This window comes from Sarcophilus harrisii, chromosome 3 (assembly GCF_902635505.1).
Source record: "Sarcophilus harrisii chromosome 3, mSarHar1.11, whole genome shotgun sequence".
NCBI classification, from domain to species: domain Eukaryota; kingdom Metazoa; phylum Chordata; class Mammalia; order Dasyuromorphia; family Dasyuridae; genus Sarcophilus; species Sarcophilus harrisii.
The window spans coordinates 114,355,230-114,381,788 of record NC_045428.1 but is presented as its reverse complement, the minus strand read 5'-3'; the positions used below and the strand labels follow the sequence as shown (position 1 = coordinate 114,381,788).

The window sequence follows — 26,559 nt, the reverse complement described above, 5'->3', positions numbered from 1 at the left end:
AAAATAACATAACTTTCTATATAAAAACATCCCTAAAAGAGAACTGAAGAAACGTCAAATACTATTATGTATCTGTGTTCTCTTCTAAGATGGGAATAACTACCAATGATACATATTAAAATTCTGCCCATCTTGTGTTCTACTCTTATTCATATCCTCCCCATATGCTCATTATGTGGGAGTCTATATAGAAATATTGAGTATTTTGGGATACAGCATTTTATTTATGGTTATTTTCTGGAAGCTTTGAATGTTTAATAAACCCTTTTTGTTTTAAATTGAAAGAATAAATTATTAGCTAACCTGATTTTTTTTTAAGCAAAATAATTTCTAGCATTCAGAGATATAAATGGAGGGAGATCAGCATAAAAGACAAACAGAAAAGACCTGTAAAAGTTGCTGTAGCAAATTGTTCAATGAATTTTTTCATTCATTGTGTTTAGTTGGATTTTTTTGATCTGTGGTTTTTCTAGTGGTATTTTTTAGTTGCATAACCAATTTAATGACTTGTTCTATCTTTTGTTGATAAAACTATTTACTGATAAATTTTTTCCTAGGGATTATTTTGACTCAATTCTAAAAGATATGACAATACTGTCTAGTTATTATAATTTCCTTTATGAAATTATCTATTATTTCTTTTTATGATTTGTTCTTTGGCCTTAGGATTATATTGTATAGTCTCATTTAAATTGGAATTCTGACTTCCAAGGCCCTGTACTGATTATAACTTTTACTGTGTTTCAGTCAGTAAAGATTCTGTTTAATATTACTTTGGGTTTTATACTCGAGGATTTTATGTACAAGCACAAATTTTCCTTTTGTAAAGTATAATACACAATTAAGAAATAAATATTCTTTCTATTGTCTTTTAGTAAATGCTAGAAACTTATCATAGATTCTTTTCTTTCTTTTCCTCCTCCTCTTTGTTCTTTTTTGGCGAGGCAAAAGTGATGCCACACAGCTGGTAAGGGTCAAGGGTCTGAGATTGGCTATATACAGTTCTACCTGACTGCTCCATCTAACTGCCCATATATACTTTTTCTAAAACTGTTATGGGCCAGAACTCTGAACTTGAAACAAGGATTCTTACAAGGTGTTAAGTTAGTAGAATTGATGAGACAATAGTTATCTAGTTTAGCATGGTGGTTAATAGTTCTCTAAGTTCAGTATAATTGATTTAATCTTACAACAAATAATGGTTTCCTAGTGATATAAGGATTGGTTTATACTCTGTGTAGAGCATATAAGCGGGGACTAAGAGCCAGATTCATTCAGAACCAGAGAAGACAAGCAGACTGGAGGCAGGAGCTCAAGCTCTTGGAGACAAGGAAAGAGAGATTCATTTACATCTTCATCAGCCTTGTGGTGGCTGGCCTGTCCTCCTGAATTTTCTCCACTGAAACTAAGTCCCTTCTGAAGGCCACCAGAAAGCTAGGTGAGTACCAGGTAAAGAGACAATAAAGAATTGAGACAATAAAAAATTTGGACTTTAACACCTGGCTATTCTTATGGTGATTACTCTGCTGAAAAGAAGGCTGCCCCAGAGACCTCCAGAAAACCAAAACCGAGGAAACTACATTTTGGCATTAGAACATTATATAAAACTATATTCAAGTCCTTCATTTCTTCCTTGCTTATATTTTGTTAGATTTGTTTAAGTCTGGAAGAGGTTCATTGCATTTCCTATTATAATTTTGTTGTTTATTTCTCCCTAGGTGATGCAGTGGATAGAGAGCTAGGCTTAGAGTCCTGAAGACTCATATTTCTGAGTACAAATCTAGCCTCAAGTACTTACTAGCTGTGTGACCCTGGGTAAATCCCTTAATCTCTTATTTCACTTCTTCACATGTAAAACGAGCTAGAGAAGGAAATAAACTACTCTATTTTTGCAAAGAAAATCTCAAATGGGGTCACCTGACTGAAGCACTTGAATAACCACAACAAATCATTCAATAACCTTCTCCTGTAGTATTTAGATGGTATCCCATTCAACATATTGCATTAAATAATGATGTTGTTTGCAATACTATTAAGCATTACATTGTTTACCTCTTTTAACCATATCCATTTTTACTGCTCTATAATCAGATTATTGTTAACCCTGATTTTTTGAGTCTGCCTGAATATTAAATTCTACATGTCTTTCATTTTTATTCTCTGTGGATCTATTTAAAGTGTGTCTCTTATAAAGAACAGAGTGTTGAATTCTGCTTTCTAATTCATCCTGCTGTCTTCTGCATTCTTTTGAGTCTATCCTATTTATGTTTAAAACTATTATGTATTTTCCCCAATTGTATTCTTTTACATATATATTTTTTCTGTCTTTGCCCTTAGTACCATTCTTGACAAAGTATTTGGTGGTGAAAGAGAAGGAATGAAATCAATATTACCATTTATAATTGAAATGAGCTCTTATATTTGGTTGTCCTTCTCTTTCACTTTTCCCTGATCACTATCACTTATCAGTATTTTCTTTCCTTTTATTCCCTCAATAGGCACTTACCCTATATATATATTTTGTCTGTGACTAAATACCTCTTTGATTTTTACCTTCTTTTCTTCCTGTCCCAGTCTTTTTATTGTTGGATTTACTATATTTTTACACTAAATTCAGTATGTGTTTGGGTGTGTTTAAACTTTCTTTGACCAGTTCAGATAAGAGTGAGATTTATGTGATGCTTGTTTCTCCTATGTCATCTTCCAATTTTGTATATTTTTCATCTTGCAGGCGCCAATCATGAGAAATAGTTTTACTCTTTTTCTTCTCATTTTTTCCCCTCAGTGTAGCACCTTTCCCCCCTATCTTTATACTTTAAAGATCTTTAATACAGATTAACACAATCCTTAAACTTGTTGTCCTATTTAAAGCAAATGAAAAAATTATAGCTCTTCTAAAAACTGTAATTCTTGTCATCCCCTTCTACCTCTTTTTCCTTCTTTCTGCCACCATCATTCCAGAAGGGAGCTGAACATGATTGCAGTCTACTTGTATTTTTGTTCCATGAGTTGTCATGGTAAAAAAAAAAAAAAAAATTATCACCAAGTTGCCAGGCAGTTATTAGAGATAAAGATCTCCATATTTAGCAGGGCTGTTCCTTTGAATCTAGACTAGGTTTATTTCTTGGCAGTACTTTGTTACTATGCTTCTAATATGGTAGAATTTTAAGTAGTAAAAGTACTAGGCTAAGATACATTAAAGCTAAAGCAGTTCATTTATTAATTTTTTTAATACTAAAAGGGAGTGGGGAAAAGCACTGCTTTAAAAAAAGTAAAAAATTTTTATGCTTGTTTACTATCAATAAAATTTACATTTTTGAGCTGTTTTTCCTGAATTTGTGTTGTTCTTGCTTTATGTTAGTTCCTTATTTGGTTTCTTAAGTGACCAAGGCAAATACTGATAACACTGATCATCAATGGTGTTATCATGAAATAGAACATATGTGAAGCTAAAAGAAAACAGAGAGGTTGAATTTTAGTGTCAGTCTCACTAGCATCAAGCTCTAAAAATCTAGGTTAACCAATTCAAACCCTTCAGTACTATTATTTATACTGTTTTCATCTAAAGTCACTACTCTATCCATTTCCATTTTGACCTCTTTTTTTAGTTCAGATTTTTAATTTGTCATTCCCTTTTAGACATGAATCAATAGAGCATACTAACTTTCAATGACTAAAATACTTTTCAAAACCTTTTCTAATTTGCATGATAATTATAAAAATATATTTGTATTACACCCCACATTTTACTAAATGTGCTTTTCTTTTTTAAAAAATAGCTTTTTATTTTTCAAAATACATGCAAAGATAAGTTTTCAGCATTCACCCCTGCAAAATTTGTATTCCAAATTTTTCTACTTCCCTCTCCACTTCCTTCCTCCCTAAATAGCAAGTAATCCAATATGTTAAATATGTGTAAGTCTTCTAAACATATTTCAATATTTATCATGCTGCACAAGAAAAATGAGATCATAAGGGAAAAAACAGAAAGAAAGAAAAAACGAGAAAATAAACAACAACAATAACAAAGATGAAAATACTATGTGGTGATTCACATTCAATCCCCATAGGCCTCTCTGAATGCAGATGGCTCTCTCCATCCAAAGTCTACTGGAATTGCCTTGAATCACCTCATTGTTGAAAAGAGTCAAGTTCATCACAGTTGATCATCACATAATTTTATTGTTGCTGTATACAATGTTTGTTTGGTTCTACTCAGTTCACTTAGCATCAGTTCATGTAAGTCTCTCTAGGTGTTTCTGAAATCAGCTTGCTGATCATTTCTTATAAAACAATAATATTTCATTATATTCATCTACCATAATTTATTTAACCACTCTCCAACTGATTGATCGTCATCTACTCAGTTTGTACTAGATTCCTTTCTCACACATGCCTTTTGCAAGTATTCTTCAGTTTTCAGATAAGGAACTTGAAGCTTAGTGGAGTTGTTATTTAACTAAAAAGAGTCACAAAACTGGTTAAATACTGGAGCTAGAACGTGGATTTAGAGTCATGTCCTAATTGTAAGTCCAGTACTCTTTCTATTATACCAAATTTATTCACCCATATATATTTGGATAAAGCAGCTGCCTATCTACTGGCAGTCATTCCTTTAAAATTTTTCAATTTTCAGACACTTTTTGGCACTGCATTTATATGCATGGATTAACAGTAATAAATAATATTTGACAGAAATGATGATAAGGATAAAACACTACATTTTCTTTTGTTAGCATAAAGGTACCTTGAAATTTAAATTCACTCACTATTACTCTGTAATTGTTTAGAGAGAACAGGACAAGATAAAATTGGCTTAAATTGATATAAAAACGTTTACTTGAAGAATAATTGAGTAATGGGGAAAAATGTGAAAGGGAGCTGTATAATCACTCTATATGGAGATATGATGCTTTAATTCAATTCAAAAAACATTTATCAATCACCCAATATGGAGTACAATGGAAAGAATATACTGGATTTAGTAAGAAGACCCCATATTCAAATCCCTGCTCTACCACTTACTGAGACACCTTGGACAAATGACCCAACTTCTCTGAGCCTCAATTTCCTCATTTATAAAATAAAGAGAATTGGGTTGGTTGGTTTTGTCCTTCATTTTTGAAGAGGATCAAAATGATATCACTAGGTTAAAGTCAAGTTATAGTGTACCTCACTGTGGTTGATCAAGCCAGTATGAACTCAGAATGCTCTACTACAGGTCAGGCACAAATAGATCATGTGAACATTTGGGATAGATTCCCTAAATGTGTGCATCTCCTATTTCTTTTGAGCTACTTCAATTCTGTTTTGCTCATAGTGCACAGTATCTTCTCCAATGAAGGCATGCCATGCTAAGTGGTCCTTTGCTAGGTAGTGTCTTCCATGTCACACAATCAATTCCAAAATTTGCATTGCTTTCTTCTTTTTTAAAAAATAATTCAGTATTTTATATCCCCCCAAGTTACATGCAAAAACAATTGTAAACATTTGTTTTTATAACTCAAGTTACAAATTCTTTTCTTCCTCCCATCCCAATTAAGAAGACAATTTGATATGGGTTAATCATGGGTTGTTATGCAAAACATTTCCATAATAGTCATGTTGTTTAAAAAAAACAATAAAGAAAGTTTTTAAAAAGTATGCATTCAGACACCATCAGTTCTGTTCTGGATTGACAGCATTATTCATCATAAAGTCTTTGGAGTTGTCTTGGATCATTGTATTGCTGAAAAAAGCTAAGTTGTTCACAGTTGAATTGCTTTTTTCCAACTATTATATGAGCACTTGCTTGTGTTAAGTTCTCCATAAATAGTCTTTGTGGCAAGTGTAGTATATGTGATATTTGAACAACATGGCCTAACCATTAGTTATGCTCTCTGCAATAGAATTTGAATGCTTGGCAGTTGATTTTTGAAGAATCTTATAGCCTACATCTCTCTAAACCTTAAAAATCCCTCACTAAATACTGCCGTTACTTTTAATTATCACCTTCCCCTTCCTGAAATAAACTCTTGGAGGAAAAAACTGTCTACAATCACAGAATCATAGATTTTAGCTGAAAGGGATCTTAGAAATTATCAAGTCTAACTCTTTCATCTGAACATGAGTCTTCTTGATTCCAACTCTAGCACTCTACTACATCACACTTGTCTCTATTGTTATTTCCATTTCCTTTTCTTTCATTCCCTTCAGAAATGTTTGTAAGCTGGTTTCCAACCTCATCACTCAACTGAAACTGCTCTTTCCAAAGTTACCAATGACTTCTTAGTTGCCAAAGGTGAAGATCTTTGCTTAATTTTCTTCTTGGCTTATTTTCAGCTTTTGACATTTTTGATCACAGTTTCTTCCTGGATAATCTCTCCTCTTTGGGATTTTATGTAACTGCTGTTAACACTGGATAATGAAGGCCCCATTCTTAGGAGTATGTGCAGCATTCTGCTTGATGCAGGAGGTATTATTTTAAGTCTGTTAAATGATGACCAGCTGTCTTTTGATTGGCTGCTGAGCTGGAAATTGTGCATTCAGAAGACACTAGCCAGTGCCAAAGTGTGACATGTTATAAGCCTCTGAATGGGGGAATACATCACACTCTTTGTATGGATACAGAGATCTGTTCTTTGCCACTCTGTACTTCCTTTGTCCTGCTTTTGGGGGGAGGAGTATTGGAGATAGCCACAATATTCTGAGTTTCAAAAAACTGGAATGGTAAGATACTTAAAAATACAGGAACCAGAGTCTTTATGAAGTTCTGTAACCAGCCAAGATGTTCGCTTTGGACCTTGCTCCTCTCCATCCAGCTCAGCAGCCAATCAAAAGACTGGCTAACATGAATTGATTATGAGTTATTTATGCTAAAATGGTGAGGAGCAAAGTTCCAAAAATCTCTGTTTATCCAGAATAGATTAAAGGCAATCAAAAGAGAGAAAATAATTCCAATAGTCATTGGGGATGATAGTCTATATAAAATGCATTATGTTATATATTACATTACAAATATACATTAAAAGGTAGAGTTAAATTTCTTTGATAGGGGAAGATAGACATGTTAGTGATACCAATGTGATGAAAGAAGATAGCCTCAATGAACCATTTAAAAATACAAGTAAATAAAAGAAAGTTCAAAAGGAGACACAAGCATGCTAGCTTTGAAATTAATGTTACATTTCATAAGTGTAGTCAGTCTTCTATTTTCATAGGAAAAATATTCTAGAAAATGGTGACTGTTGATACATTGAATCTATGAGAAATAGAGGGTCTCATAACCACCAAAAACTATAACCTTTTGCTAGAGATTGCTGTAAATGGACTTTTCTGAAAATGATTTTTATAACAAAACATTAATTCTGATAATATGCAATTTTCCAAAGCAGGCGTATTTCATGCCCCCAAAATGCAATGCACAAAATAAAACTGATAACATGCGAAACATTTTTTCTTCCTAGTAATTCCCTAGAATTCTGTGAACTTTTGTGCCATCATCTCAATTGAAAAAAAAAAAAAAAACCAAAACAATGATTTTAGACAATATTCACTTTTCATGATACATGATACCTACAGTATCATACTGTACAATAAATAAAAAAATTTAAAACTCATTTCTTAACCTGATTCTTACCTTTTACTGTGTTAAATAACAGTGTGAGGATGTCATAATGTATATAAGACTTCTGTAAAGTGTCTTGTCATGGCCACCCTCTTAAAACCAAGGGAAAGATTGCTAGAACTTCAGTTGCTGCTATCAGAACAAGCCAAGACTGGTGATGTCTTGATGTTATCTCTGACACTCTGGCCTTCCCAGCTGGTGGATGGTTTTAGAAGCTTGGAAAGGGTGCACCAGCTTGAAATGATCTACCAGCAATCTCTACTTTATGAACTATTTGCAATCCTTAAGGGTTTCAGAGTATGGGAGCACAGCAAGGGTGAGATGACATTTAACTTTGAACTTGCAATGAAGGATGGAATCAAGCAGCCCTGCTGTCTTTAGCCCCTGGTTGATTAGGCTGCCAACATTTTGACATGGTTTATCTAATGCCTTTATTTTCTCACTAAGCTGCATCACTATCTTTCATATGCTTGGGCTTAGAGCCTTCCTAAAGGACTTTCCTTATGTTTCGGGGACATAATTGCAGCACAAAACTTGAGTTTCAAAAGCTAACAATGAAAATATGCAACAAATGTACAGGGAGATCTTTAGTTTACACAGAACAAGACCAATGCAGTGCCTAGTAGGATCACACATCTCATTTTTTTTCTTCCTGTGCAAAGTCATGACTAAAATATCAAAACCCTCTGATTCAGAGATTTCACTGTTAGGCATATAACTCAAGGAAATCAACAAGAAAAACCCTATATAAAGCAATATATCTACAGCAGCATTTACTGTAGTGGTTAAGATAATAACAAAGCAGATACAAATTTGCAGATAAACAGCTAAACCCACTGTGGCTGATGAATTAAATGAATAATATTACTGTTCTGTACAAATGATGAATATAGAGGATAGGAACATGGATATTAACTGAAGCAAAATAAGCAGAACCAAGAACAATCACTATACTAATGTAAACAGAAAAAAAAATAATGTGATTGAAACTGAATGCTGTGAAATTTCAATGATCAAAAATGACCATTAAAAAGAGCTGTGAGACCTGTTAGATTGGCTAAGATGACAGGAAAAAATAATGATGAATGTTGGAGGGGATGCGGGAAAACTGGGACACGGATACATTGTTGGTGGAGTTGTGAATGAATCCAGCAATGGCTGGAGAGCAATCTGGAATTATGCCCCAAAAGTTATCAAACTGTGCATACCCTTTTATCCAGCAGTGCTACTACTGGGCTTATACCCCAATGAGATACTAAAGAAGGGAAAGGGACCAGTATGTGCCAAAATGTTTGTGGCAGCCCTGTTTGTAGTGGCTAGAAGCTGGAAAATGAATGGATGCCCATCAATTGGAGAATGGTTGGGTAAATTGTGGTATATGAATGTTATGGAATATTATTGTTCTGTAAGAAATGACCAGCAGGATGAATACAGAGAGACTTGGAGAGACTTACATGAACTGAGAAGGAATACTGGGAAATGAATGTAGACTACTTGCATTTTTGTTTTTCTTCCCAGGTTATTTTTACCTTCTGAATCCAATTCTTCCTGTGCAAAAAGAGAACTGTTTGGTTCTGCACACATATATTGTATCTAGGATGTACTGTGACATATTTAACATGTATAAGACTGCCGGCCATCTAGGGGAGGGAGTGGAGGAAGGGAAGGGAAAAGTCATTACAGAAGTGAGTGCAAGGGATAATGTTGTAAAAAATTACCCAGGCATGGGTTCTGTCAATAAAAAATTATAATAATAATAATAAAAAACAATTGAGAAGAAAATAAAACTTTTTTCTCCTTAAAAAAAAAAAAAGAGCTGTGAGAAGACAATTTTCTTTTTTCTGTGCAGAAGCTGGAGAAAATGACAGATGATTTTTTTTTTGATGTAGCCACTTTCGCCAAACTGTTTTTTCCTCTTTCTTTTTTTTTTCTTTAAATAATATGACTAAGTATGCTTCTTTGGGAGTAATATATTGGAAAATCTTGATAATTTAAAAACTATATACATATTAAATAATGAAATTTATTTTAAAATAACAAAAAAAGAAAGAAGAAAAACTGTGAAGTTCTCTCAACAACATTGTTGAGAGAATTAATAGAACTTACCAATTGATTAGATGGAGAATGACAAAGAGAGAAAAGTAAAAAATGACAACTACAGAGAAACTAGGGTTACCTGCATGAACTGATACAAATTAAGTGGACATAAGAGAACAAATTATGTAATGACTACAATAATGTAAAGTAAAATAACTTTGGTCAGTGTAATAATTGTGACTTCAGAAAACTGATGAGTAATCATTTATCCTATCTTTTGGCAGAAAGATTATAATAGACACTAGAAATGCAGATTAAGAAATACATTTTTAAATGTGGACAATATTTGGTTTTATTTTGCTCAACTATATGCTTGCGTGTTATAATTGAGTATTTCTATTTTGGATGGGACAGAGGAAAACTGTGGGGTAGTAATCATGATGAAAAATAAGAAAAGAGGCATAAATGACACATTAAATGCAAAGAAGAAAATAAAATTTCTGAAAGCTAGCAATGCAGTTTTGCTATTATAATGTTAAATTTAATATACAAACCAAATGTAATTAGGCTTTTCTTTGCCTATTAACATATTTGTGTAAATTTATGTAAAAGAAGCTGAAAAATAGAAATAAAGAATTTGAGTCTGGATGAATGGAGTGAACAGTCATGCCATTAGGAAGGAGAGGAAAAGTTTCAGGAAGATTAGTATTAGTGGAATATGCAGGAGGACACATCTAATAGGAAGATGGAAACAAAATTAGAAATCAGGAGATGGACTGGTGATGGATAGATATGTTGATGTGAAAGTCAACCATATAGAAGTGATAATTGAAGCTATGGAAATAGATCAGCTAGCTGGGACAGAAGGTACAGTGAGATAAAATAACTGAGAGGACAGTGTTAGGATATCAGGAGGAAGATAAACCTGTGAAGGAGACTAAGAAGAATCAGAAGAGAGCAGTGTTGTGGAATCCAGTGGAGAAGCGGATAAAGGAGAAAGTGACCAACAGTGCCAAATATGGCAAATAGGTTAGAGAGAATGTCATGAGAAATGACCACTGGATTCAGTAAATAAGCAAGATGCCAATGTTGAATGTGAAATGTAAAGTTTCTGCATAGTAGTAGGGACAGAAGCCAGATTGTGCAAGGTTGATGAATGAGTGGATGGTAAAGTTTGACAGTGAAAAGAAGGAGAGAAAGGACAATAGCTTGAGAAGACAGAGATCAAGGGAAGGTTTTTATTTTTATTTTTAAAGAAAAGGGGTGACTACTATAACTATTATAGATTTATTAAATCTCTTGAAACATGCTTTTCTTCAGCAGTATCCAGCCTGTCCCTGTTGGTATCATTTGTCTACTTTATGTACCAAGTATCCTTGTTTTTTAATCTTCTCATTCTTGCTCTAACTAAAAAGGATTTATTAGCAATTATTTATATTTGTCTCTAGAGTTCCAAGTTTATCTTTCCAAACTTCTTCCCCGATTTGCCTTTTGTTCCATATTCAGAAACTTATTCAAACAATCTTACTTAATTGAAATATAAATGTCTGTAACTATGAACAGGTCAAAAATTATAAATTCCTGGAGGACAAGGACAGGATATGGAGCCTAACCTTTGATTTAACAAACATAGGGAGTTTTTAGTGAGGAAATGCAGGTTAACATCTTTACTACTTAAAGGAGTGTTAAATGATTTGCTCAGGGTGACAAAGCAAATTTATGTCAGAAGTAGGACTTGAAACGCAGGTTCTTTCTGGCTGAAATCAGTTCTTTCTCCATAATCTTTTAGACAATGGATATAACTACATAATTCTTTCTGTGTGTCCCCTATCACAAAAAAGCCCAATAAATGGTTTTTGATCATGAGATTAAAAATGAAACTCATTGATATTATATTCTGTGCATAGTTTGCCTCAATACTATTCACTGTGATACAACCATACAAAGTATCAACAAATATTGTCAATGTTTAGTCAAAAAAATTAGAACCAAAAACTTTAACTTAATTTTTCTTTAAAAATTATCTGGCTTAATTGGCCCTGATTCTTTTATAGTTTATGAATTTTGTTTATTTTTTCTTCTATTGTAAAGGGCACAGCACCTTCTATAATGTTATATTAATAATATTAATTAATTGATTGGATTAAAAGGGCAAAGTAGACAAAACAGGCAGAACAGTATAAGCAATATAATTCAGTAGAGAGATAAATGACATTAAGGTACAAAAATATGAATTTTTTTTACCTTAAAATGTTTATTTTCATGCAAAATCTATTATATGATTAATGTAAGATGTTTGTTTTCATTAAAAAATACTTGAACCTTCTTAATTTACAGACTCTTACCACAGTATATCATCTATAACCTTAAAGGCATTTTGAATGGCATAAATAAAATATTATTTTAATGTCAGATGATAAGCTATTCTTTCTTAAAACATTATTAAAATTTAAAATATTCAACCTCTTTCAAAAACTATGGATTCTATAGCATTTTAAAAAATAATTTAAAAATGTTAAATTAATTTGAATTTACATTCTCTAATTTTATAAAATAGTTTAATACTATAGCATCTTTTAGGTTTTCAGAGAATAAAAAAATTTAGGGCTGGAAGGAACCCCAGTGGCTACTAAATCTAAGTCATTTAAGACAAAGAACCAGACCTCCCCCTTCTTTATCCCCTCCCACAGTACTCAACAAAAACTCATTCAAGTCTTTGCTTGAAGATTTCCATTTCATTCTACTTTGAGATTGCTTTATATGTTAGGAAGTTTTCCCTATAAAAGATTAAATTTGCTTCTTTGAAACTTTCTTCTTGTGTTTCTAGTTCTGCCAGCTAGGGCCAAGCAACAACTCTCATTTTCCACACACCTTTCAAATATGTAAAGACAACTATCATATTCCCCTTGTTTTTCCTTCAGTTACTTCACCTTATATTCATATCACTTCAGTTTTAGATAATTATTTTTATTTTAGCAAAAAAAAAATGACTATAATAGAGGGGCAAAATTATAGAATTTTTAAGTCATAATACTTCTTTCTCAATCATGTAAAAGCAACAGTTTAGCACTTGATGTACCATAATTTTATAGAACTTGTTAATATGTCTTAGTAACTTATAACTAATTACACTAACCACAAAAAAATGGAAAATTTGCTTTTTTAGTCTTGGAATTCTTCATATTGTATACCTAATTTATGTATTCTGATGTTTTTATTTAGCGAGACCTTTAGGGATATAAAGACTCCTAGGATAGTACAAATACACATAGGCATATATACGATCGTCAATATATAAGTACAATTAAATTTTTTTAAAAATTGGGGTGGTGGTGGAATAAAGTATAATATTAGCAACATTAGGTATCTTCTAATATACTGAGTAAGAGTTTAGATAAAACATAGTCCTTAGATAAAAATGTAACTGGAATAGTTTGAAGGAACTTTAATGTTAAAAATAGGAATAAATTAGATAGTTGATTCTTAGTACATTTATGCTGTAGTAAAAAAGATAGTTTAGAGGAATGGTATTTCAGTTATGAAAGACATGCTATCAAAGCAACTGAATATTTCAGAACACTAAAACAGGAATAACAACCGACAAAAACATGTCCTTATTAGAAGTAATGAAATCTGGCAAAATATATTTATAGCAGGTACTGAAATATCATCTTTTGTTTTTTATTTCTACTGGAACTAGTAATTCTAAACAAGAACTGTGCAAAAATTTTGTAATAAATTTTGAACAGATAAAACCATGTAAAATGTTTATTTTTTTTAATGACTTAAAATTGAGGAAAATAAGAAGGGTTTCCAGTAAATTAAAATAAGTTATTTTAGTTGTGTTTGACTATTAGTGATCTTATTTGGGATTTCCTTGGCAAAGATACTATAGTGATTTGCCATTTCTTTCTCCACTTTACAAATGAGTAAATAAAGCAAATAGAGTTAAGTGACTTGTCCAGGGTCACACAGCTAGTTAGTTAGTGATTTGAACTCAGGTTGATGAGTCTTTCTGACTTTAGGCCTAGCATTCTATCTACTTTATCACCTAGCTGCCTAATCTAATCATATATCTTACACTTAAGAATTCAATTTTTGAGACTTTTGTGTTCAGTATGCAGTACATTAATAAATGTGACCACCAACAATACCTCAAAAAACAAATCTATATAAAAAATGAAGTATTAGTTGAGAGTTTAAGATGCCACCCCAACTACCAATCTTGTTTTAGTAGGTGATTTCCTTAAAAATCAAAGCTTTATCTGTCAAGCCTGCATTTATATTTAGTCTGGGTAAAGTAATCTTTCTTTTGATCTTCGTTTTGCCATACACTAAAAACTGCTTTATAAAGCTTTAACATAAGTTTAGTTTCATAAGCAAACCACTTATTTGAAAATTGCCTTAAAAACAAACAATATGTCTACAAAGAACTAAATTGAATATTGGGACTCTTCATATGCGTATCTTTTGTTTCAATTATTTACCTCTTGTGAAATCTGTGTTATATGTTCCTTTTGATGTTCCAGGTCTTTTACAAACAACGAGTTTTGCTTTTCTAACTGAAGTAGTCTTCTTGCCAAGTGAACGCTGTGCCAATTAAATGAAAAAAAAAATTAATGCTCACAAAATGGAATGCTATCTAAAACATGCTAAAAGCATTTAAAATACTTTATAATTTTGATCATAGTTTTTTAAGATGACTATTTACAGAAGTCATTGTATGTTTGTTACAATCTCAGACCCTGTACTAACTCTCAGAATTTTCAAATAAGAATGTTAAGATTCCCATTTTACACTACTATGATATATTGCTTACTCTAGTAATTGCTTGGATCCCTTACAGAATGCATAATTATGTAATGGTATCAAAAAACTTCAAAATATCCTAGTAGTAATTTATACATTTATTTTTCTTCCTTCTATGAGCATTTTATTATTAAAAATTAATCAGACTACTATTTTGAGAAGTTGAATCAACCTATTACAAGTGACAACTGTAGATTTAATAATAACCAAGAGTGTTATATGTATGTGTGCATATACACCCACACACATACATATACATATTAAAATTTAAAAAGCAATGCTTTAGTAAATTTTCTCTGTGATATATATAAGATGGATTGGGGGAAGAGGAAAGCAGGGTTTTGAAAGCAGGGAAGAAAGTTAGCAATCTTTTGAATTAGTCCAGTTGGGTATAACATAACTTTTTCAATTACTATTTCATTTTTGTGTGTTCATAAATTTTAAACAGTTGTCTTATTTTATTCTGACACCATAGTGTTCAATTTTGTCATGCCATGTTCTTCTGGGAAACATACATTCAATTGATGGTGCTATTGATTTTTACCTCTGAAAAGCTTCTCATATCTTTTCCCTCCTTTTTATTTCTACTGCCATTATCTTAGTTCAGACCTATGGGACATCTCAAGGCTTCAGTCTTTAAGACACATAATGGTTAAAATTAACATTTCAATTCAGAAATAATAATTTCTGCAAGTAATTAGGATAAAAGCCATCAAATACAAAGGAAAGGAAATTGAAAAACAAGACTATTCTGCACCCATCAGAAGAAATCTGAATAATAGAATATTACGTCCTGAAAACCAATGAAGCTCAGGATACATATAGCCCAAGGTGACCAATTCTGCAAATCTGAGTTATTCAATAATTTAAAAAATGCTTGGATTATTCTTAGAACAGAAATCAGACTTGAAGAAATAATTTTCTTCTTGAATATCCCTGGTAATTGGAAGGCAAGAGAAATGAATGAATGCAGCTATGTGATGTATCCATGTCATGTTGAGGGCTAGCACTAAAAAGAAGATGACTCCTGTGGTCTCTCAGGAAGAAAAGAATTTCAGAGGAGGTGGTGAAGAAAAGGGGAAAAAAACTGAAAAGTGGAAAAATGAAGGAGGTCTTGCTTTGGTGATGGAAGGGGATTTCACTGATGAATGTTACTTTGGTGGAAGGGAGATGGTCTTTGAAGAGAGATAGGGATCTCGTAATTGCATGTGGTCTGGAAGATCCTATCTTTTAAAAAACTACTAATCCTACTGCTAGATGAAGGGAATTGGCATGGGAGTGGGGGTAGCAAATGGCACCTGGGGGAGTGGGGAAGACATGGATTGAGGAAGGATATTTTGAGCAAATTAGGAAAAGGTAACCAGGGGAGAATATAGAACAGTGGTAGGCTACATAATCAGAAACACGTGCAATTATTTGGATACTACTATACAATGTCTTTTCTGTAGTCTATAAAAATTGATATTGCTCTGGGAGGGAGTTAAATGGAAAAAGAGGATTCTACAGGGAAAGTTTTATAAGGCCCTTCCTTGTTCTATAAGTTCTCTTCTATAAGAAACTGCCTAGTGGGGAGAGTTCAGAATAAATTACCTTGCAAATTTTGATTCCATGGGGACATACAGAGAATAGTCTCTATTGGAGCTCATGAATCAGAAAATGAAGGTGTAGAATAGACAGAAATGATGAATAATGAAGAGAACAAGAGAAATCTCCTCTGCAAAGAAGTGCAAAAAAAAAAAACGCTCTTTAATTAAAATTTATTTATTAAATATTAATTATTTAATTAAATTAAATAGAATTAAATTTAATTTTAAAGAATTAAATAAATTCTTTAAAGCAGAGAAATTCTGTAAGATACTGACATAAGCAGATTTTTTTGGTTTTGTTTTGTTTGATTTGGCAAACTGAATATGCATTTAATAGCAATCCTTACATGGCAATCACTTAAATGTGTGCTCAATTAAATTGTAATATACATGGGGAAGTGCTAAAATATTCACTGATTGACTGATATTGTTGCAAATGAATTTTGAAAAAATGAATAAATTGTTAACAAAATTTAGATTCCCCAGTCTACATCCCCTAGATGAAAAACTATGCTTAAGTTTCTCTGTGTTGAACTAGCCAGTGCTTAGAATATAGTAGGGAAAGTTCTTTCTTGTTACTGGTTTGGAGGTTTAAGGTGGATTCCATTTAGAAGACTGAAATGTTTAATGGAAAAGAGTAAAAACGAATTCAAGTATAATTGCTACTTCATGGCAGAACTAAAGAATTATAAATAATTCAAATTTAACTGTATGTATTCCTTTTACTTACACAAGGCAAACACTAGAAAATTAAGTTCTTTTCTTAAGAAAAATGACTATTACAGGAAAAATGAATCTTGTACAAGACATTTTGTTATACAAAACTGTAAATATCTAAACAAAGAATTATTTCTATAAACCTTTGGTTGGGGAGTAACAACAATAGCTTTTATAAATTTTTCTATTAAGAAAACTGCAGTTTCATCTGAAACTGACATCAGGTTGATTATTTAAACAGAAATGACAATGGATATCTGACAAGTTTCCCCAAGATTTATCCTTTTGCTTAAAAATTAAATCATTCTTTTTGACTCCATTAGTGTTATTCATTATTTACAATTATAAGGTACTAATGTATTATGGCATAGGTTTTGCCAATAAGAATGTGGCAAAGCTATATTTATTTTTAATTGTCAAAAGTATTACTAGTATCTGAGACTTTTTTTTTTTTTTATCTTTAGTACCTCTTAATGGGACTAGCATGCTAAATAAACTTAAAGTTGGGCTTGAAGTCAGTCTTATTATATAGTATCAAGGCAACTGGTCTGAATTAATATAGTTGTCTGCTAGAAAAATAGTGTTTCTCCTTTCTTAGTTTATCATGAAAACTAGTAAAAAACAAGAACACAAACCCCTTAAGCTACACTCTCCCTCTCCTGTCCTCCTGATATCTACAGATTAAATAATATTCTCAGGATGATCTAATATATTAAAATTAGATTTTTTACGGGCTCTTCAATAAGTATAATTTTTAAAGTATATCATCAAGATTGAACAAGAGCAAGATTTTCAAAATACTACTTAAAACCAAACCCAAAGTTTGATTTGAGAATTATTTTCTCACTTGTAGTGACAATTGAGAAACGATAGTATCCTATTCTGGTACACAAGGATAAAAATGAAAACTAAATTATAGGCAGGAGAAAAAAGTATCAAGCTAAATAAATACTCATTTGAAGGTTATCTCCCTCAGTTTTCTTCTCATTCTACTATTAATGTTTCAATTTGAATTTTCAAAAAATTGCATAAAAACAAAAACAAAGGGCCCAAAGAATACAAGAAATTTTACATCATAAGGCTCTCTTCTGAAATATCTATACATTCAAATCCTCCAAAGTAAACATAAAAGTTCACTCCAGGAATGTAATTTTATTGCCTGGGTTTCACCCATTTAGTACTGCAAGTTAAATAGCATAACCAAAACACATAACTGGAAAATCTTGTTTGCTATTTTCAAAACAGTCACGACTGAAACAAAAACATTGCTTTAGATTTTCAAGTCCAGTCAAGTCAAGCAGAATCCATTTTACTTGAATTTATGTTAACTGTATAAGATATTTTAACTTTTTGCAACAGTGCAATAAAGAGAAAGGAGAATTTTGTTAACTATATCAGGTTGATTTTCCTACCTCTTATAAAAAATGTGAGAAATCTGATGTTATTGTGTAAAAGTGTTTTTATATAGCATTCACATGAAAGAAAATTTTCAACCAAGTAGGTAGAAAAAAATAGCATTTTATGCTATCCTAGTTCCAGTTTCCTAACTGGGGAATCCTCTAATTATCTCAAAAGTCTTACAAAATTCTCAAAACAAAACTAATCTGAACATATTTTAATTTTTAAAATAATTGAATCCTCAATATGATTATTTATGGAAATTTTTTTTTTGTGATTGCACATGTATAACCTAGATATAAAAATTGTTTACTGTATTAGAGGTGAGGTGGAAATAAAGGGAAATAATTTTGAACTAAAAAAAAAAGAATGCTAAAATTGTTTTTACATGTAATGTGGGAAAAAATAAAATCTTACTCGATAAAAAACAAATTCAGCAACAACTGTGAATCCTACAGTATGTTTGGCAAGAAAGACATCAAATAAACTAAAAATAAAGTGTCACAAATTTCAAAAATTTTGGTAGTTGACTGATTTTTACAAATAAAATGTTTTAGTCAAACAACATGAAACAATATACAGCTATTTAGACAAATTATTCTTTGTGATCTCTTTGCAATTGCAAGGTAACTAATATAATAAGTACGCTTCAAGAAATAGTAGTTTTGATGAGAACAAAACACACTAGATACAACAACATTACACAATACAATACTATAGTATATTATAGTTTGCTATAAAGTATGTTTATTAGCTGGATATGAATGAAGTATTATTGCTAAAACTTCATAGTTTTTAAAAATAATATATGTTGGTCACCCTGTTTATACAGCCTGAAAAATATGTATAATAACACTTAGCATAGTACCTGGCACACAAACGCTTGTTGCTTTTGTTTAATATTTGAAAGCCAACTAAAAAAAAATCCTAGAAATTTGCAAATGATTTACTGAAAGTGCTATTTTGCTAATCCTCATTTCTACCTTCCTATTTCCACTAATATCTCCTGCCTGCCTCCTTTACTTTTATAGCAAATATGTTAGAAACAATATATTTTTGGCTCCTACTGAATTTATTATTTTATAGTGTAGTGAAGAAAAAGGGAAACTTCTAAAATTATTTTGTAATTCATATGTCTATATATTATATATTCTATGGGATCAACATTAATATAATTATCTTTGACTGAACATGAGTTAAACACCTTGGTCTTTTTCACATGAGCTACCATTAAGGTAAATCTTTTAAATTTTTTACTTTGTGTAATGCTTTTTAAAAATGTATGTGTAAGATTTTACATTTATTCTCATAAAATTTCATCTTATTAAGATTTAGACCACAGATTTTCTTAGAATCTGTTAAACCTTAGAAATTCATTGTAATGGCTAAAAACAAAAGCATCTCTATATAAAATTCTGTGTATACAGTAGGTACTTAATAATACTTGTTGAATGAATGAATGTATTTTTGTATCTTAGCCCACCCCATCACTCCAGTTTAGATGACCTGAGAAACTCTTCCTCAAAATAACCGTCTGGATCATCATGAGAAGAATGCCTGGCATCAACTAGCAGAAAGATATTAATAGCAAACCCATTAGGCACTTGTTCAAGGCACATAGATAACAGTGATAGGATCTTTAGAAATATTTGGACACTTGGATTTTAGGGAAGATGTACTCAATTCTGATTCCCTAAATCTTGACTCTAAACATTAAGAAATAGGGGTCCTTTCTGGAAATTTCTTTAAAATTTTAAAATTTGTGATTTGGAGATAAACAGATAACAGATATACTTTACTTGGTAAAGTTTTCCTTTTGTAGTGACAAGATTTTTCTGGATTTCAGCCAGAGATATGAGAACAGGGATTCCTCTATTCAAACCTCAAACTTTTAATATTTCAGATATTACATACCACAGAGATTAAGAAAGTCTATTAAAATCAAACTATAATAATGCTACTGCCTACCCATCACTATGTTCAGTAACACATGCGTGTTAAAAATAACAAAAGAACATAAGTCATTTTCAGCATGTTGTCTCTAGGGAAACTCATATATATATATATATATATATATATATATATATATATATACACACACACCAAATTGGATTTTAGAACATTATGTATCTTCAACAAATGTAATTACTTTTACTATACACAATTTTCTATGCCTTTCTTAAGTAAGATTTTTGCTGTTTCTTATCAATCTCTTCAAAACTAACTAAAAAAAAAAAACTTATGTGTATTTATCTCATTCCCCATGTCGATCAAAGCTGTCCTTGGCATAAGTTATAGACATTTATTTATATTACTGATTTATCCTAAAAGGCATAACTTCAAATGTTCTTCCAAAAAAAAAAAAAAAAAAAAAGGTTAACGTAAATTAGAATTTGTTCTAGCTTAGTCTGTAATGCTTTTTATAAATATTAAATCTATCCTAAATATAAAGAGGTTCAAATAATCTGAAAGAATTTATTGAGTGACCAGTATGTGCCAACTGCCCTGATAGGCATTTACAGAAAAGGAAAATATGGTCTCTGTTTTCAAAGATCTTAAAACCTGGTTAGGATCAACACTAACATGGTATATAATTAAGTGCTAAATTATATGATACAAATGATAAGTGCTGTAGAATTTTAAAACTGAATAAGATTAATGAGGTCTGGAGCAGTTAGGAAAGACTTCAACAATCTGAAACCTCTTAAAAGAGGGGTGTAATTTGGATAGGCAGAAAAGAGGCAGGAGAGTACATTGGTTTTTTGGGAAGGCAATAAAAAGAAACCTATCTAAATAGCATATAAGGTATATGCTGGGAAAAATTAAGAAAGAAAGTTTATTGGGAAAAATGAAGTCATATTAGGGGGAGGAAAATAAGGCCGTGAGAGGTGAAATAATACATAGTTTTGTTCTGTTTTGTTTATTTTTATTATAGCTTTTTATTTACAAGATATATACATGGGTAATTTTTCAGCATTGACAATTGCCAAAACCTTTTGTTCCAATTTTTCCCCTCCTTCCCCCCTACCACATCCCCCAGATGGCAGGTAGACTAATTGTTAAATATGTTAAAGTAGCTGTTAAATACAATATATGATTAATACATAGTTTTTTTAAAAAAGCTAATGCAAATGTTTGACCAAGTGAATAAAAAAATGGATGAAATATTCAAGTTAGCAGATAATATAACTATGAGTATAGAACATTTTATAATGTGGCTTAAAGGCTGACCATGATTTCTCATGGGCCTTGCCAAACTTTTTGTTTTCTCAGAATCTTTGTGTTAACTTTCTGCCTTTTATATACCACTGGGTCAATGATAGTAGGTGTGTGAAAAAACTACATAAATCAATAAATCAACAATTTTTTGTTAAGCACTAACTGTGCAAAGTGCTATGCTAAGTGTTGGATTTACAAAGAAAGGCAGAAACCACTCCCTCCCCTTAGGAGGCTCATAGTCTAATGTGAAAAATAACATGGAAGCCATGTGTACAAATGAACAATATACAAGATAAACTGGAAATAATCAACAGAGAGAAAGCATTTGAATGAACATAAATTTATAGTGGATTTAGTCAGAATGGTTGTGTGATTTTCTCCCCCTTTATTCAGGATTGTGTGTGAGAATGAAAATAAAAGCAGATGATGATGGGAGTCATATAAAGCTGAAGCTGGTGAGGGCAAAGAGGGAAAATGGACATAACAGGACAATATAGAGTTCAACTGGTTCACCAAAGAAGCAAGACAGAGTGTGTCTAGTGCAAGGGTGATGGCTTGGAAGAAAACTGAGGAATAGAGGGATTGGAAGTCATAGTGTGGATGAAGAGCAAAGTTTGGTATTGGAAGGGCAGAGAAAATGATGCAAAGCCAACATACTGTGATCAAATAATTTCATAATCCTTGAATGTGGAGATGGCGTGTAGGTGAAGGCCAGATCAAAGGTACTGATCACCTTTTTGTGACATCAGGTGGGGCAGAGGAAGCGCTCATAGTTAAGAAGTAGGTTGAGGAACTAGGAGGTTACTGCATTTGAAGAACTATGAGGATGTAGATTGAAATCTTTTAGTATAAAGATGGGAAGTAGGTAGAGAGAAGAATTGTGAGATAGGAACTTAACCCACTGAGGGAAGAACAGAAAGGGCCTGGATTTTTGCAGATAACAGCTAACAGGATTTTAACTGGGGGGAAGGTGTGCATAGTATAGGCACTTCCAAGAAGAGGTTACTACGTGTTTATGATAAAGGGAGAATCTGGAAGTGACAAATTAGGAGAAACAGAAAAAAACAATAATATGGATAACATTTTAACTTAAAAAATACTGTTTGCTTATGTAAGAATAAGTGATTTATGTAGAAATTAGGTAGAAATACATTTATATGACTTTATCATCACTATAAGTGGTCCCAAGGAAAATCTTAGAGGAGGTAACTGCTTTGTGAAATACTTACTACCATCCATTATTATTCTTGCTGCTAAAATATTGATTACTATCCATTATAGTAATGTATAAAAAGATAAAATGTGTAGTTTGTCTTAAAGCAATTTTAAACGTGTGTGTGTATGTGTATATATAATTAATCAATTTAGAAATAAATGCAACTTACCCTTACTAATTTGCTAGAATAAAGAAAACTAATAGGCACTGAATTTACCTTTGCTGTAGTCGTCTTTTAGCTGTAGTGGGAACATTAGCACCATAACCATAAGAAAAAAGAACTCGTTCTGCCTCCTCTTCATTTTCAACTGTAAAATAATAAAAATATGATATGGTATTTGAAGAAGTATTAGTTTTCTAAAAAGTGTGGCAAAGTGAAGCATAATAATACTTCAATATATAATACAGAAATATAGAAAACACAAAAATATTAATTTATATACATATTCACCACATATAAATGAGGACTTCCTTTTGATAGTATGTACATGCTAGGATACATTAGATTTACTTTTTTTAAATGCTTGAAGTAATATCACAGAAATGACACATCATGGTGAGATGCTAGTTCATTTATTTTAATGATGGCAAAGATTTTAATTGCAATTTATGTTGCAAAAATATGATATAATTCTTTCACAAAAGAAAAAATTTTTATTCAGAGATATTCATCATTTCTTCATGAATTCAGCATTAACTAAAAATATATTAACAAAATTATAAATTCACAGAGGAGACTGATCTACAACTGGAATATACGTGCTAAATTTGTATTAGCAACAATATTTAAAATATAACATAAAATCCATTTATCATTTATCTTTATTATCCCTGTTAAATGAAACATATATATTTAAGTTAAAGGGTTTATGAATGAAAGTAATATGAAAAAGTAATTTGCCATCTTGTGTCATAACTAAAAATGCTTAACCAAAATATATATAAAAAATAAGGATTGATTACACCCTCAAATCATTATTTCTGACACATAGAGAATTTTTAATGACTATCTGTCAACTATGCCAAACTTGAACATATGTATCTAAACCAATTAATCTCTCATTGAGCAATGTGACAAAAAAAAAGAATACTTAGAACTTAACTAAACTGAAGGCTAGAGTTCACATTCACGTTGGAGAACACTGAAGTACTAGAATTATAGAATCTGAGATTTGAAAAGAATTTGAAAGGTCATCAAATTCAATATGTATCTAAATACATATCCCTTCTATAACAATACAAACAATTGGTCATCCAGCTTCCTCTTAATAATTTCAGTGATAGGAAAACCTATTACTCTATCAGGTAGCCCATTCTATTTTTGAACAGCTCTAGTAAGCCTTTCCAAGATTTGCCTCTGCAACTTTCATCTATTATTTTTTACTTTATTCTTTGGTGCTAGAAACAAGTCCCAAGTATCCTATCTCACCTGAGTTTTCTTTTCTATAGGTTAAACATCTCCAATTCCTTTAATTGTTCTCATGCAGTATAGATTTGAAGACTTTTTCCTATGCTGTAGCTTATCAATGTCCTTAAAACATACCCCCACTGCCACCTCACTCTGCTAAAAATCTATTAACTGATGTTCACTAAGGCATTTAGCATCCCTCCCCCACATCCCATATTATTAACAATGAAGATGCATTAGCAGATCCAAGGACATGACAGAAAACAAAATCTGTCACCAAACCCCATTCTTTCCTTTCCTTTTCAGTGCCAAGGAGACCCTGAATCCAGATTAAAGTAATTTTCCTTGGGTGCAACAGATAACCAAGTAATCTCAATCTCTGAGGCAAAAGTCTGCTAGAGGTCACAACCCAATGCATCAGCTCTACAATGCTCTTTACTGTACTCAACTCTTGTTGTCAAGATGGACAACTCTGTCCAGTAGAGCCAGTGGTAAGGAAAGCATCCTTGTAGCACAGCACTAAAAAGCTCTGAATACTGGTATAAAATCAGAAAACTAAAGAAGAGAGGGAACAAGGCAAAATAGGATAGTACACTGTGTGAAATGGTCTATGAAGGGTGATGAGGAACTTCATTGAGTGTGACCTAGGGCATCTGATATGTGAAATCTATTTGTCCTACATTGGAAAGACTGGGGTAAGGGGAGCTATAACACCTGAGTGGAGGAACATGAACCCAATACTGCATAACACTCCACTAAGTTAAAGAGTGTAACTTCCAGCGGGAACCAGTTTCAATCACCCATAATCACTTAGGGCAGAAACCTAGGTTGGTGAACCATAAAATGTCTTGTGTGGCAGTAAGCTGGGATACTTTAACTCTACCCCTCACAGAAAATACAATTAGAGGGGAGGGAGTCAAAAGGTGAGCAAGATGGGGAAAGAAGATTAAAATTATTAAAGATCTTGGGAAGAAGAAAACTTCTTGATCTTGAAAAATATCTTGAACATGAGATATTGATGTTCAATGATCTTGAACATAAACATAAAATCAACTACTAAGACATCAACAGAAGAAAATCTAGTCTCCAAATCTAATAAATGAGTTCAGTGATGCTGAGCGAAATGAGCAGAACCAGGAGATCATTATATACCTCAACAACGATACTGTATGAGGATGTATTCTGATGGAAGTGGATTTCTTCAACAAAGAGAAGATCTAACTTAGTTTCAATTGATCAAGGATGGACAGAAGCAGCTATACCCAAAGAAAGAACACTAGGAAATGAATGTAAACTGCTTGCATTTTTGTTCTTCTTCCCGGGTTATTTATACCTTCTGAATTTAATTTTCCCTGAGCAACAAGAGAACTGTTCGGTTCTGCACACATATATTGTGTCCTATTTAACATGTATAGGATTGCTGGCCATCTGGGGGAGAGGGTGGAAGGAGGGAGGGGAAAAATCGGAACAGAAGTGAGTGCAAGGGATAATGTTGTAAAAAATTACCCTGGCATGGATTCTGTCAATAAAAAGTTATTTAAAAATAAATAAATAAAAAAATAAAAACAAATGAGTTCAGGCATCTTTCAATAAACACTCTAAAACAAAAGAAAATGTTCCAATAGTTTTTGAGATAAAGGACTTGAGTGTTAGAATCCTTACAAAGTGTTAAGTCATTAAATAATGCATAATTATCATTAACCTTTAAGAGTTTACACATTAGAGATCACACATTAGAACTCACAAATTTTAAGAGATGTATACATTAGAGCTCACACATTAGAGTTAACAAGTATGGGAGATACACAAAGTTAACTTTGTAACTTTGTGAATTCACACCTCTCATAATCCCCCTCTCTGAGAAGGAGTCAACCTTTGAGTTTACACCTCTAAAAGAGCATTAAAAAGAGCATTAAAAGAGCTGAGCTCAGTCAGGAGGAGTCAGTTGAAAAAGACTGAAAGCCAGAAGTCAGTCAGTTCAGAAGATTGCCAGGAGTTGGAGTTGAGCTAGAGGCAGAAGCTGGCAGAGGCAAAAGACTAGCAATGAGAGCTCTCAGAACCAAGGAAAGCTTACCAGGATATTTTGGAAGAGACAATAAAAGACTGAATCCCTCGCTGCATTTGAAGTGATTATTACTTGGAACTGAAACTAAGACTGCCTCCAGAAAACCTCCCAAAAAACCTGCTCCCAGAGAACCATCATATATTATTACAAAAGAAGAGAACACCACACTTGAGGAATGTGAAGAGTTACAACTACTGAATACTTCAAGCCAGAAATGAGAATTGTGAGACTGGGACTACATTACAACATTGGAGGGTACATGAAAGGAAGGGGAGGTGAGAGAAGAAGATAAAGAAGAGAGAATCACATTAGGGGGAAGATGACCTTTGTGGATCAGAATAAAGGCTAGAGAAGAAAGGGAGACATTTGATAAGAATGGAAATGAAAAGAAAAAGGCCTAACTTTGTGGTAGGAGAAGCCCAGCAACTGATGGGTGATAAACAAAGGTCTGTGAAGGGAGATGAGCACTTTCATTGCGTGTGACCTTGAAATCTCCTT

At 32.2% G+C, this 26,559-nt stretch overlaps 1 protein-coding gene across 3 annotated transcripts in view; it reads right to left on the bottom strand.

Moving 5' to 3' along the window:
* PIBF1 (progesterone immunomodulatory binding factor 1) overlaps positions 1-26,559 on the bottom strand; it is a 271,889-nt gene that overhangs the window by 100,910 nt on the left and 144,420 nt on the right. For all 3 annotated transcript variants that reach the window (XM_031958466.1, XM_031958465.1, XM_031958464.1), the window contains exons 13-14: positions 22,806-22,896; positions 14,131-14,233 (exon numbers count right to left, since the gene is read on the bottom strand). In XM_031958466.1, the coding sequence (XP_031814326.1) occupies positions 14,131-14,233; positions 22,806-22,896 (194 nt within the window). The remainder of the gene's footprint in view (positions 1-14,130; positions 14,234-22,805; positions 22,897-26,559) is intronic.